This window comes from Protopterus annectens, chromosome 6.part0 (genome assembly GCF_019279795.1).
Source record: "Protopterus annectens isolate FY-2018-M chromosome 6.part0, PAN1.0, whole genome shotgun sequence".
NCBI classification, from domain to species: domain Eukaryota; kingdom Metazoa; phylum Chordata; order Ceratodontiformes; family Protopteridae; genus Protopterus; species Protopterus annectens.
Window position 1 is genome coordinate 530,910,210 of NC_056737.1, and position 15,619 is coordinate 530,925,828.

A 15,619-nucleotide genomic window follows, 5' to 3' on the forward strand; every position below is an offset into this window, starting at 1 on the left:
AGTCATTCACACGAGCATGGACAATGACTGCATCATACTTGTACTTGCTTTGGAGTGACCTGAGTGCGTGTGTAATGTGGCGGATCCTAGCTCCCGATAGGCAGCTCACCGTTACCCTCTCCTTATTCAGCCTGGTAAGTGGAACGTCGGTGTGTCTGACTATAGAGTCACCTATTACTAATGTCTCTGGCATAGTGTTTTGCCTTAGGGGCTGTGATTGTGTGACACACCTGTTGTTTGAGGTATGTGTTGTAGGTGTTACGTTTTGTGGGGGTGTATTTCTGGGTGTCTGCTTTGGAGGCCTCTGTTGTTTTGGTAAGTTTTTTATAAGAACCTCCGAGTATGTCTTTGTGTTCTTATGTGTTTGGTTTGTAGTGTTCGTGGTTTTATGTGTGACCGGTTTTGCTTCGGGTGTGGGTACCTTCTCCTCCTGTCTGGTCTTGCCAGTCCTGAGTTGAGAGAGTTCAGCCTCCAGTCTGGCTATATAGTTGCATCTCTCACAAGTATTTGTGTTGGTAGGAAGGAGGAGAGGGTTGTCTGTGTACATGAGACAATTGTAACATTGTCTTAAGATTCCCAGGTTAACCAGCTGAACAAGAGAGGATGCTAGTGGTCTACCACTCGACATACTAGAATATTATAATGAGTGCTGTGCCTTTAAGGGAAGTGGGTATTCACAGGGGGTAGTGGATGGCTGTAGTGCTTACTTTAGTATAAGAGTGCTTACTTTATTATAAGAGTGCTTGCTAAGACTAGAAGTCCCGAAAACAGTGCTAATATATACAGCTAAATAGACTGAGTAGAGCTTTCTAAGTGAAAAATTGAAGAGCAGACTTGGCGGAGCCAGAAATAGTTTAAACCTGTATAACAGCTGCTGCGCTATGCGCCCAACCGCGCAAAAACGCCCTGAGGCGGATTTTTATACAGGGAACTTGAAAAGAGCTAGAAATGGTCCAAAGCAAACAATAATTTACAGCTCAAGTGCTGAGGTCACTTCCCCCATGGACAGATAGGCTGCTCAAGGCTCCCCACTCCCACTGGTGAGCTCAGAAACTTCCTTCTATCCAAGTAAGGCAATGGCCAACACAGGAACTACACACAGCCCAGAATACAGCAAAGCCTGTATACTGGTCCAAACTAGTCGAGCAAAGGCGGGAAAACAAGGAGTATTTTTTTGTTTTTGTTTTCAGGAAAACACACAGAAATGCAATTAAACAAACAGTAAAATCGATTTACACAGGCTAGCACACTTTAGTGGGCAGCCTCAGCAGTTAAATTAACAAAAACAGTATTCATCGACCAGAGTCGACCAAAATGCTACTTTTAAGTGCAGATACTTCAGAAATCAGCAGATAGACACAAAAACAGTTATAGCTAGTTAAATGAAAGCCAGAGAGGACAATGCAGATAAAAAAGCCAAAAATACTTAAATCTGGAAAGTGGTCACTTCTTTCAGTTCTCTGTTGCCAGGACCCCTCTGCAGGACCACGTGGAGCTCTGCTTGGGTATATAGCCAGAAAAAAATGCCCTGAGGTGGATTTTTATACAGGGAACTTGAAAAGAGCTAGAAATGGTACAAAGCAACCAATAATTTACAGCTCAAGTGCTGAGGTCACTTCCCCCAGGGACAGATAGGCTGCTCAAGGCTCCCCACTCCCACTGGTGAGCTCAGAAACTTCCTTCTATCCAAGTAAGGCAATGGCCAACACAGGAACTACACACGGCCCAGAATACAGCAAAGCCTGTATACTGGTCCAAACTAGTCGAGCAAAGGCGGGAAAACAAGGAGTATTTTTTTTTGTTTTTTCAGGAAAGCACACAGAAATGCAATTAAGCAAACAGTAAAATCGATTTACACAGGCTAGCACACTTTAGTGGGCAGCCTCAGCAGTTAAATTAACAAAAAAACAGTATTAATCGACCAGAGTCAACAAAAATGCTACTTTTAAGTGCAGATACTTCAGAAATCAGCAGATAGACACAAAAACAGTTATAGCTAGTTAAATGAAAGCCAGAGAGGACAATGCAGATAAAAAAGCCAAAAAATACTTAAATCTTGTAAGTGGTCGCTTCTTTCAGTTCTATGTTGTCGGGACCCCTCTGCAGGACCACGTGGAGCTCTGCTTGGGTATATAGCCAGAAAAAAACGCCCTGAGGCGGATTTTTATACAGGGAACTTGAAAAGAGCTAGAAATGGTCCAAAGCAACCAATAATTTACAGCTCAAGTGCTGAGGTCACTTCCCCCAGGGACAGATAGGCTGCTCAAGGCTCCCCACTCCCACTGGTGAGCTCAGAAACTTCCTTCTATCCAAGTAAGGAAATGGCCAACACAGGAACTACACACAGCCCAGACTACAGCAAAGCCTGTATACTGATCCAAACTAGTCGATCAAAGGCGGGAAAACAAGGAGTATTTTTTTTTGTTTTTTGTTTTTTCAGGAAAACACACAGAAATGCAATTAAGCAAACAGTAAAATCGATTTACACAGGCTAGCACACTTTAGTGGGCAGCCTCAGCAGTTAAATTAACAAAAAAACAGTATTAATTGACCAGAGTCAACCAAAATGCTACTTTTAAGTGCAGATACTTCAGAAATCAGCAGATAGACACAAAAACAGTTATAGCTAGTTAAATGAAAGCCAGAGAGGACAATGCAGATAAAAAAAGCCAAAAAATACTTAAATCTGGAAAGTGGTTGCTTCTTTCAGTTCTCTGTTGCCAGGACCCCTCTGTAGGACCACGTGGAGCTCTGCTTGGGTATATAGCCAGAAAAAATGCTCTGAGGCGGATTTTTATACAGGGAACTTGAAAAGAGCTAGAAATGGTCCAAAGCAACCAACAATTTACAGCTCAAGTGCTGAGGTCACTTCCCCCATGGACAGATAGGCTGCTCAAGGCTCCCCACTCCCACTGGTGAGCTCAGAAACTTCCTTCTATCCAAGTAAGGCAATGGCCAACACAGGAACTACACACAGCCCAGAATACAGCAAAGCCTGTATACTGGTCCAAACTAGTCGAGCAAAGGCGGGAAAACAAGGAGTATTTTTTTTTTTTGTTTTTTCAGGAAAGCACACAGAAATGCAATTAAGCAAACAGTAAAATCGATTTACACAGGCTAGCACACTTTAGTGGGCAGCCTCAGCAGTTAAATTAACAAAAAAACAGTATTAATCGACCAGTCGACCAAAATGCTACTTTTAAGTGCAGATACTTCAGAAATCAGCAGATAGACACAAAAACAGTTATAGCTAGTTAAATGAAAGCCAGAGAGGACAATGCAGATAAAAAAAGCCAAAAAATACTTAAATCTGGAAAGTGGCCGCTTCTTTCAGTTCTCTGTTGCCAGGACCCCTCTGCAGGACCACGTGGAGCTCTGCTTGGGTATATAGCCAGAAAGGTTCTGTCCTGGGACCACTCTTGTTCGGTATATACTTTTCCAAGGTACAGGCCAATGTAGGAGGACTATGGCTCACCAAGTTCGCAGACGACTGCAAACTAGGCGCCATAATCAACTCTCCAGCTGACACAAACATCCTTCAAAAAGGTCTCACAGAGACGGATAACTGGTGCCAGAGCCATGGTCTAAAGCTAAATGCCAAAAAGTGTATAGTCATACCCTTTGGCAAAAACAATGTGCCCACAAATTACCACATAGGTGGTAACCCATTAAATACAGAGAAAGAAATTAGGGATCTGGGGACCCAAGTTGATAGCAATCTCTCCTTTGACAACCACATTGCCAAAGTGGTTAGAAAGACCTTTTACATAGCCCACCTCATCATGAAAGGATTCACCTCTAGATCAAGAGAGGTAATCGTGCCCCTTTATTCATCCCTCATCAGGCCCATCATAGAATACAATGCCCCTTTTGGGATGTACCTTACCCGACACCTGCAGCAATTAGAAAGACCCCAAAAGTACCTCACCAAGAGGATCAAGGGACTCAAACAGATGCCATATGCTGCTCGGTTAAAAAAACTCCAGCTCTACTCAGTTGCATACCGCCTACTTCGAGGCGATCTATGCCTGACATATAAAGCTATGTCCAATCCAGTATTAATGGGCATGCTCCACCTCAGTAAATCTAAATCCCTTAGAGCCACACGCTCGAGGGACTTGAACCTCAGCACTGAAATAAATAGAACTTGCTGGAGGGACAGATTCATAACCCAGAGGCTCCCTTCGCTCTGGAATAGAATTCCAATTCATGTTAGGCAGAGCACCTCACTGAATCTCTTCAAGAAGAATCTTGATGAGTGGATGGGGGATCGTAGGTTTGTCCCGGGGATTACTTCCGTGTCACTATTAGACAGAGGCACAGCAAATTAAACCTTAAAAAGAGCACAGTATACTCAAATCAAGGGGTGGCGTAAGCCAAACAAAGTCGGGCTAGGCTTATAATTGCCCCAGGGGAGATAGCCTAGTATGAACCTATGAACCAATGAAATGTGGTTATTGGCTGGGATGAAATCTAAAAAACTGCAGCATTTCAATTCCCTTTGCTAAACTCTCATACACACAATATTTGGTTAATCATACTGCATATAAAACACTAGCAAAACAACTGTACTTTTGATGTTAATGTGTCATCTAAGTATCAGTGCTGCAGAAAAATCCATGTGACACAATTGGAGCACTTCACTGCTTACTTAATTGTTAACCCGATTAGAAATTATAGACTGCACTGATACTTTAATGCTAAGCATTTATCCTTATCTTAGTATGTTGCTGCTCAAGGTCAGGGTCATACCGGCCTGGGCTACATGATCAGAGAGCTCCTCTATGTCTCTTTTCATGTAGTCCAGGGAGGTACGTCTCAGGTAATTCACATCAGCATGTACAATGACTGAGTCATATTTGTATTTGCTTTGGAGTGACCCGAGTGCTTGCGTTATGTGGCGGATCCTAGCGCCCGACAGGCAGCTCACTGTGACCTTCTCTTTATTCATCCTGGTGAGCGGGACGTCAGTGTGTCTGACAATAGAGTCACCTATTACAAGAGTATCAGGTGTGTTATTCAGCCTTAAGGGCTGTGGCTGCTTGGCACACTGACTTTATGGGCTATGTGTTGTGCGTGTTTTGTTTTGGGGTAGCGTTTGCTTGGATGTCTGCTTAGGAGGTCTCTGTTGCTTAGGTAGATTTTTATTTAGAGCCTCCGAGTATGTTTTTGTGTATTTATGTGTTTGGTTCGCTGATGTGGTGGGACTATGTGATACTGGAATTGTGTTGTGTGAGGTTACCTTCTCCTCCTGACTGGTTTCACCAATTTTGAGATGAGAGAGCTCAGCCTCCAGTTTGGCTATATGGTTGCATCTCTCACATATATTTGAACCAGTTTGGAGGAGGAGAGGGTTGTCCGTGTACATGAGACAGTTGTAACATTGCCTCAAAATTCCCAGATTCACCAGCTGGACTGGAGAGGAAACCATTGACTGACCTTTGGACATGCTAGAGTAATATAGGGAAACTGAATTAAGACGGACCAATAGGGGACAAGGTAATCGTGGAGAGAATAAGAGTAAGTAGTGCTTATGGTTTAATAGTGCTAACTTGTAAGATTACTTATTTGGACCAGTGAAGGGCCTTAGAATAAGAATATGGTGTTTAAATTGAGAGATAGAGCAGTTCTAAGGGAAAAAGTGAAGAGCAGACTTTGTGGAGCCAGGAATAGTTTAAACCCAGTTAGGCGGTGCTGCCCGTTGTTGCGCTATGCACAGAAACGCGCAAAACCGTGCAAAAGAGGGATTTAAGAGTGGAAGATCAAGGAGTTTGGAATTGACCCAAAATGGCCAATAAAACCAGTTTCAAGTCAGTGACCACTCCCACAGGGGCAGGCAGGCTGCTCAATGTTTATCACTACCACTGATCAACAGAGAGTCTTCCCTTTAGCCCAAGCAAAAAATGGCCTCCAAGAAACTTACAAACAGTTCAGAACAGCAAGCCTGTAACTGAACTTTTTTAAATCTCAGAAAAGTGGGAAAAAAGCAAGATTTTTTTTTTGTTTGTTTTTTTTCAGAGATAGCAGAGGTTCACAAGTATCAACAAGTTATAACAGTGCAGTAAATGACCCCACACTTGAGTGCTAGGCCAGAGACAGATAAAATGCAAGTTTTGAGAAAAAAATGATTTTAAAAATAAGTACAAACAGGAAATTCAGTAAACAGCTCTAGGTTGTGCTCTAAATACAGTTACTAATGCAGAAATCAAGTTTAACAAGCCAGAAAATGCTCAAAGTAGGCAGCTATGCAGAAAAACTTAGCAAATACTCTGAAGAAAAATACTTAAAATCTCAAAAGTGGCTCCTTTCTTCTCTCAGCGTTTTCTCCTCTTGGTGGGTGCTTCACCAAAAGCCAACAAGTCTGAAAAGACGCCAAAACCACGAGGCAATCGGGATTTAAGAGAGGAAGATCAAGGAGTTTGGAATTGACCCAAAATGGCCAATAAAACTACAGTTTCAAGTCAGTAACCACTCCCACAGGGGCAGGCAGGCTGCTCAATGTTTATCACTGCCACTGATGAACAGAGAGACTTCCCTTTAGCCCAAGCAAAAAATGGCCTCCAAGAAACTTACAAACAGTTCAGAACAGCAAGCCTGTAACTGAACTTTTTTAAATCTCAGAAAAGTGGGAAAAAAAGCAAGATTTTTTGTTTTTTTTTTTCAGAGATAGCAGAGGTTCACAAGTATCAACAAGTTATAACAGTGCAGTAAATGACCCCACACTTGAGTGCTAGGCCAGAGACAGATAAAATGCAAGTTTTGAGAAAAAAATGATTTTAAAAATAAGTACAAACAGGAAATTCAGTAAACAGCTCTAGGTTGTGCTCTAAATACAGTTACTAATGCAGAAATCAAGTTTAACAAGCAAGAAAATGCTCAAAGTAGGCAGCTATGCAGAAAAACTTAGCAAATAATCTGAAGAAAAATACTTAAAATCTCAAAAGTGGCTCCTTTCTTTTTTTTGAAAGGATAGCTAGTCATTCTAGTATTTGGAAAAAGTTATTTCAAATGTGTGGTCAATTAATAAAAAAAGACCTGATGCTGGATGAGCCTTTTAGTTTGTTTAGTGAAAAAAGGACTAATGATATTAAACTTATTGAAAAAGTACCTCATGCTCAGTAAAGACTTGCCCTCTGCAGTAAAAATGTGTTTACTCAGACAGCACCCATTGAAAGAAATTTAAGCTTTTGCAAGATGTATTTAATAGTCTGAATCTTCAGATTACATAAAATGAAACTGGACATGAGGGCCTTTCAGTCTTTCTAAGCAATAAGAGAACTACCAATATGATATTAAAATCCCAAGAAGGAAAGGCATCCCTGATCAGTATCAGTAAGAAACTAAGGTCCCTCATGAAATCATCCAAGGCTAACTTCGAAAGAAAAATAGCCAAGGATTCAAAAGATAACCACAAAGCATTTTTTAGCTATGTTAAGAATCTAAGTGGCAACTCACAGATATGCACTGAACTAGTGCAAAATAGCACAAAATATACTGAACCTACTGATATTGCCAAAATCCTGTCAGATAGATTCAGTGCAAACTTCACCCCCCTCTCACCTCCAAAAGTGCCCACAACAACACCGGAAAAGTGTAGTGTCTCAAAAATCACAGGCGCACAGGTGAAAACAGCCCTTTCAAAAGCCAAAAACACAGCATCAATGGGACTAGATGGTGTCCCAGGCTGCGTTTTGCACGAGCTACAGAACGAACTAACCCCCCACCTAAAACGCTGTTCAACCTCAGCCTCTCCACAGGCTACGTGCCCATAGAATTGCACACAGCAATGGTTATTCCTCTCCACAAAGGAGGGGCCACAACTGACCCTAGTAACTATCGCCCCATAAGCCTGACTAGCCTGGTCTGCAAGGCTATGGAGCGCATCATCATGGAACTCATTAACAAAGATATGGGGAACCTCCAATCACTTGACCCGACCCAGTTCTGCTTTAAGGGCAGATCGTGCCTACTAATCCTGGTTGACTTCTTTGAGACAGTCACTAAGGCCATAGATGAGGGAAAGGTGGTTCACACAGCCTACCTTGACCTCGCCAAGGCTTTCAACACCATTCCCCACTCTGTATTATAGAAAAACTCACCAACCTGAACATAAACCCCTACGTCACGAGATGGGTTGCCAACTGGCTTACAGACAGAACTCACACGGTAAGAATAGCGGGCTCCAGGTCCGACTCTAAACCAGTCACAAGTGGTATCCTGCAAGGCTCTGTCCTGGGACCCCTACTGTTCGGCATATACTTCTCAGAAGTACAGGCAAACACAGGAGGACTATGGCTAATCAAGTTCGCCGATGACTGCAAACTCGGAGCCATTACTGACTCTCTGGCTGACACGGACATCCTCCAAAAGGGCCTTACTGAGACAGACACCTGGTGTCAAAGTCATGGCCTCAAGCTAAATGCCAAAAAATGCATACTCATCCCATTTGGGAAAAACAAAACACCCACGAATTACCACATAGGTGGCAGCCCCCTTAATACAGAAGAGGTAATAAGAGATCTGGGGACCCAGGTATATAGTAATCTCTCCTTTGACAATCATATTGCCAAAGTAGTTAGGAAATCCTCCTATGTGGCCAATCTAATTACTAAAGGGTTCATATCTAGAAATAAAGAGGTTATAGTGCCCTTCTACTCGTCACTCATTAGACCCATCATAGAGTACAATGCCCCATTTGGGATGTACCTCACAAGACACTTCCAACAGCTGGAAAGACTACAAAAGTACCTCATTAAGAGGATTACTGGCCTCAAACATATGTCCTATGCAGCCCGACTGAAAAAATTCCGGCTGTACTCAGTGGCATATCACTTACTCAGAGGTGATCTCTGCCTGACTTACAAAGCCATGTCCAACTCAGAATTGATGGACATGCTCCACCTAAAGAAATCCAAGTCACTGCGAGCCACACACTTTAGTGAGCTAAACCTCGCCACAACAATAAATAGAACATGCTGGAGGGATAGATTTCTGTCACAGAGACTCCCCATGCTTTAGAACAAAATTCCAAATTACATCAGGCAGAGCCCCTCACTAACACTCTTCAAGAGAAACCTTGACGAGTGGATGGTAACAGAAAATACAGCCCTGGGATCACTTCATTGGCTCTGCTTGACAGAGGATCAGTTAATTAATCAATGGGGTGGCGAAAGCCGACACACTCTGGCTAGGCTTATAAATGCCCTCGGGCAGATAGCCTAGTACCTACCTATGAACCTATGATACATTAGGTACTTCCATTCCTCAAATAACTCCAGATGTTTAGTAAAAAAATATTTGCACTTTATGTATGGCTCAGAATATGTGCCCACAGACAAGAATTTAGTGGATAACTGCTGAAAAAGTGTGATTCCCTGGCCTTGTTTGCAGCTGGTGAATTATGTCTCTCTTATACAAAACTTGATAGACTTTATGAGACATCTGCAAGGTCAATTCATTAATTTCAAAAAGATTCTAAACTCCTGCTGACTCCTCATAATTTGAAGCAAATGCAAACAAAAGGTTGAGAGGGTGGCATATGTGAAAGCAAGAAGACTAAATACCAATGAGGACAATCCCGAAGCATTCCATTTCCTGGAGACTACTGATATCTATATTGTCACAGAAAACTGTTCCAGTGGCATATGTACTGTATTGACTATCATTTGTTTAAGACCTGTAGCAGGGCGGGTGAAAGCTTTCTCTTTATAAAGATGTTCTACATAGATCCAGTTCACAAAGAATTTAGCAACGCTGCAGCTAATAATAATAATAAAGATATCAATATCATGCATTACTATTGCATCCATTCCATGACTCTAAATGAAATCAATGAGGTTATAAGTAAATTGCAGGGAATAAGCACAGTCAATGCAATATTATTATTATGAGCAGACTTCAACTGTTCAGTGACTGGACAAATTATTGCTCAAATAACATGTATACTAAAATATTAACAAATTTATTTCATTAAAATTAACTTGGAAAATTGCAAAGAATCAAACAAGAGTCAAAATTTTAGTTATCCACAGTTCTTCAAGAACTTTCATTCCTGACTTCCAAGATGGCTGCACACACATCTTAATTTCAGCTCTTCCAGTGTGAAAACAGAAAGTCAAAAATAAGAGCCAGTGAATTCGGGGTAAATTTCAGTCGCTGGCTAGTAAGTGCACTGCCTGAAGATGCCTTCCTTTTTCCAGTATTGCACGCATGCATGCATGCATTGAACCCAAACAAAGCAATTTACTAAAAAACATGAAAAACCCACACAGAAAATGCAGAAAATAAATAATTCAATTGTGATCATTTTTGCAATAGGACTACCCATAAACTTTAAAAAACAACCTATGGTAAGGCTCAAACTTGTGATAACACCTTTACTAAACATTGACAGATGACACTGTACTATTAAGCAGAACTCTGTTGCAAAGAATTTATTCAGTCTGTGTTGCACTCACTGTATGGATGGTTCAGCCTTATTTACTTGTATGTTTCTTTGTCTGTGTTATTTTGTTTGTGTTTTCTTTGTCAATGTTATTTGTTTAGTGACTTTAGAGAGTCACCTAACTGCACTATTAACATTCTCTATATGATGAAATGATGATCAAAGTAACATGCTTCAATCAAAGGTTAGGAAGCCTATGAAGAGCACTTAAAACTGCTAAGTACTTAGCATTTAATTACTTGATATTACATAAAGAATGGGCGTTCCTTCATTGAAGGTTGTGCGTTAGGCCCGGCAAGCCAGCGCGTAAAACTCTACTGCCAATCATTAGCGGACCGGAGTTCCGCTGTGGCGACCCCTAACCGGAAAAAGCCGAAAGACACAAACAAACAAACATAAAGAATTCCAGCAGTGCTGACATGCTGAGTTGAAGATAAATTCATGGATGCACAATCACATTAATCTTGAGTAAAGAAAACTGGAACATATAATAGATACTGCTAATGCAATATGAAAATTTGAATATAGATACATTTATACAAGTACACTTTACCTTGCTCTTCTTGGCCTTCATCTGAGTCTTTCCAAGCAAAGCAAACAATGATGCATTAGGTCTGGCACCTGTGGCTGAAACCAAGCTCTCAGTAGCTTTACTGTAGTTCTGACAGAAAGAATGCACAAGGGCTTGCTGAACAGGGGAAGCATTTAGAGCTGCGAGAAAAAAAAATGCCTTTGTTAAGTAGATTCTAAAAATATGTTTCTGTTTTCAGCAAGTAAAATGAAAAGTGATATAGAAGTTATTAAATAATGTATTTATGTGGTTTACGTTTACGTTATCTACAACATAAACACATAAGTGGCAGAAATGTGTGCCAAAGTGAAGCAGGATTATTAAAAACTGTCTAATTTTTAATTTTCATCTTATTTTGATTGCCAAGCAGTCTTAAATATCCCAAAGCTAACTATGTTCATTTACACTGAATGTAGTTACATCCTTTCAGTGAAGACACAGTACAGAAGGCATATGTCTAAATATACTATAAAAACCACAATGAATTAATTGGACCATGAATAAACTAATTAAAAAAAAAAAAAAATATATATATATATATATATATATATATATATATATATATAGGGCCACATTTAAATCCCGAAATACCAACATTTTGAGTTTTGAGATACCAAACTCAAAACATCGAGATTTCAGTATCTTGAAACTTAAAAGTGGTCCAAAAAAAAAATGTGTTTGCAGGGATACAAGCCCCACTGCACCCCCACGCCCCTACTTAACTATACCAACTCCGAGCTCGCTCTACCGTGAAGAAAATGGTAAGTGCAACAGGAGCATTACCCTTCTCTTCACGGTAGTGCAATCTTGGAGTTGGTATATTTAAGTAGGGTGGGTGTGGGGTGCAGGGGGGGCTTGCCCCCCGGCAAACACATTATTGTACCTGTGGCTTGTTTTTTTTTTTTTTGGTCCACTTTTAAATTTCGAGATACCGAAATCTCGATGTTTTGAGTTCGGTATCTCAAAACTCAAGATTTTGGGCTTTTGGGATTTAAAAGTGGACATATATATATATATATATATATATAAATATATAATACAAATAAGGTGATAAGTAGAAGACTATACCCCTCTCTGATTGAGATGTAAGAAACATATACTTGTTGGATAATGGTATAGAGTATGATGGCAGCTGATCAGAGGATGAAACTAAGACACCAGCAAATAATGCTACAACCCTATAATGGCTGTAGTAACATAATTTACGTATTCCAAGCTTTTGAACAGCAACACTAATTGTGCCACACTCAATAATGAGTCATAATACATTTTTTTCTGTTCACAAAACTGTACAACAGTATTCATGCAACCATATAACTCTGTATAGTTACTATCTATTTTAACTCTTCCTAAATGTATCACTTCTTTTGTGTTGACTACACTATTGTTTTATCATAGTATCACAGTAGAATACTAAGCTATTGACCCAAGGGGCCTTTTTATACATAGCCATGCTTACCAGTAGACTTTGATATATTTTGGTTCACAAGCGTTTTGAGTGGGGATATATATACACCTGGACAGGGGTAGCTGAGCATTTACAAGCTTCCTCTCTCTAACAGATACATATGTGTCAGACCAGGGATATACTTACAGCTCATAAAATCTAAAAACAGGCAGGAGACTGTATAAATGAGGTCAACAGTAACAGCAATTAAATAAATAAAAACAACAAAAAAACTGGACCTCACCTCCAAGAAAAATATTTAATAATAGCAGATATTACATGTAAAGCTTTCAGGACACTTCCTTGTTTGATGTTCACAAACATAAGATGTATTTACTAGCTTCATACCAAATACATGACAAAAAATACCAGTCAAATCCATTAACAATCAAACATTGTAAGATTTCATTATTTAAAAGATATAAAGACACAGCATTCCATATAATTAATAACATTAATAACTATATATATAAAAAAGTAGTGTAGTGCTAACCTGTAGGAGCTTCCCTCAGTCTGCCGTCTGTGCTCACTACTTTTGCTTGGCCATCCACAAGCCTTGGGATTCGTGCCCCTGCCCCCCACCCCCCCACCCCCTCGGTTCTGAAGCAAAGTTTCAGCAAAAGCTCAAATCAGCCCTGGGAAATCTCAACTTTTATATACAGGCCTTCCTTTACAATTAATCATTAGTTTGCTCGGGCCATCCACAAGCCTCAGGATTCACCCCCCCCCCATCAGTTCTGAAGCAAACTTTCAGCAATAGCTCAAATCAGCCCTGGGAAATCTCAACCTACTTTTATACACAAGCCTTCCTTTATAATTCATCATTAGGTGAATGTCATTGAATTCTTTTAACAATTTTCTCCTACTTTGTGACTATCATTGTGAGGTGCTGCATGGCATCAAGTCAGTCACTAGGTGGCAACATACTCTGCTAACTGTATGAGATTCCTGTTCCCTCTGTATAGAAACAGGTTAGCTCCAGAGTCTAAGATCAAAACTATTCCAAAACAAAACTTTAGTTCAGTCCCAATTCCCCTAGCTCTACTAAACCTTAAAGAACTTGCTAGCAACCTTTGTTTTCTGTAAAATTAAAAGCTCTACACTACTGTCTTACATTTCCTGGCTCCTGATTTTTTTTTACTCCCTCCTGCTGAGGCTTGCTCTGCCTGCTCCATTCGCCCTTCAGGCTCACTCCACTCCCCTACCCTGCCCCCATATCCCACCCACCTCCAGTGCTTCTACTCTTATTCATTTGGCTGACACTCCATCACTCTATCCAGCCAATTACATGCACTTCCTGTTATCCTGGTTACACCTCCTAGACCTACAACATGCTCATGCTTCACCTATGACTTCTTACTACACTCATATTATTGTCTCAACTCACTACTTATCACCACAACACATTCCAGACACCCACATTTCATCATACCACTAGCCCACCTTACCATACTACTCCATGTACATATCTCACCATTTCTCCTACACTTGTCAATATTACTAGCCTCCAATATTTTCCACATAAAATAATACCTACTAAATATAGTCACTATAACCCTCAGTTATTCAATAATAAGCTTATCAAACAATTGAAATTACTTACCAACATTGCCTCTAGGCTACTGATTAGTGGTGACATCCACCCAAACCCTGCACCACTCTCAGATAACACCAACCGTCCTAGTCACTGTAGTCTCAACACCCATGCACATCCAATCCTAAACAGAAAAAAATCAGACCTATTGCTAATGAACATTAATATTAGAAATATAGCCAACAAACTGGACATCCTCCATGTGACTCTAGCCACATACTCCCTAGACATAGTAATAATCACTGAAACATGGCAAAATCCAGGTACAAAAGATGATGAAATACTACCCCCAGGTTACTCCATACTATGGGTTGACAGACTCAACAAAAGAGTAGGTGGATTTGTTATCCTCTCTAAATACCATCTCACTTTAACTTTCTTTGACTGCAAAAACCCCACAACTTGACAGTGGAGAAATCATCTATACCACACTATAAATTCAAGAAAAACACTTAATATAATTGGCTGCTATATCCCACCTGGAAATAATGCCTCCAACTATTGTAAATTTATTGCGCTGAGCAAGTAGTACCCTTAGTCAGGAGACATTCATATTGGGTGATTTTAATTTAGACTGGCTTGCATGTAATACAGATCACCTCATCCCGAACATAAACTTGTATGGTTTTACACAAACTATTCAAGAACCTACCCGAATAGATAAAGCCAGTAAAAAACAATCAACCTAGATTGGATATTACTAAATAACTCCTCTCAGTCATTCCAATCAGGTTGCCTTCCTGATGGTCTGAGCAACCACCTACCCACATTTCTTATACGACAACACATATTCTCACCAAAATCGACTATGTTTAAGCAACTTAGAAAATAACATAACTTTAATCTTGACAACCTTCTAGCTGACCTGCAAAGGTGCAATTGGACTCCACTCAAATACCTTGACCTAGTTGATGCAGTGAACCACTTTAATAAATCCTTCTTAGATATATTAAATGCATATGCCCCTGTTAGAACCATCAGAGTAAAATCAAACTTTGTTCCTGGCTAAACAGAGACACTAGGGCCCTTCTGAAAATTAGAGATAAAGCCTGGGAACTATGCTGTAAGACTAACACAGTAGTTTTTAAACAACAGTATCAGGAATGTAGACATAAGGCAAAAAACAAATAAAACAGGATAAAATAAATTTCTATCATAACATTCAGAACACATACCAAAAAAACACTCAAAAACTCTGGCCTGCTATAAACTCAATCCTTCACCCAGGAAAATCTACTACACCAACCCCAAACATCCACAACAATTCTGGTAGCATAGCTACCATTTTTAACAAACATTTTACTGAATCTATAATTGCCCTTTCCAAGTAGCAAACTCCTACTCTTGATACCAAACCAGCCGAGTCTACAACTAGCATTGCCTCATTCACTTTCTCCCAAGTTCCTACAGCCACTACAAAAAAACTACTCCAGAAATTAAAACCTACTACACTTGCCATAGATAACTTACCCAGTGTATACCTCAAAACTGCAGCTGAATCTATAGCCTTCCCAGTATCAATCCTTATAAATAGATCTATTCTCGAAAATAAGGTTCCTCGAC

General features: G+C 40.2%; 1 protein-coding gene across 1 annotated transcript in view; it reads right to left on the bottom strand.

Moving 5' to 3' along the window:
• The window catches only part of TTC6 (tetratricopeptide repeat domain 6), a 2,436,149-nt gene that overhangs the window by 1,098,107 nt on the left and 1,322,423 nt on the right, over positions 1-15,619 (bottom strand). The window contains exon 12 of the mRNA XM_044074245.1: positions 10,998-11,155. Coding sequence (XP_043930180.1) covers positions 10,998-11,155 — 158 coding nt within the window. The remainder of the gene's footprint in view (positions 1-10,997; positions 11,156-15,619) is intronic.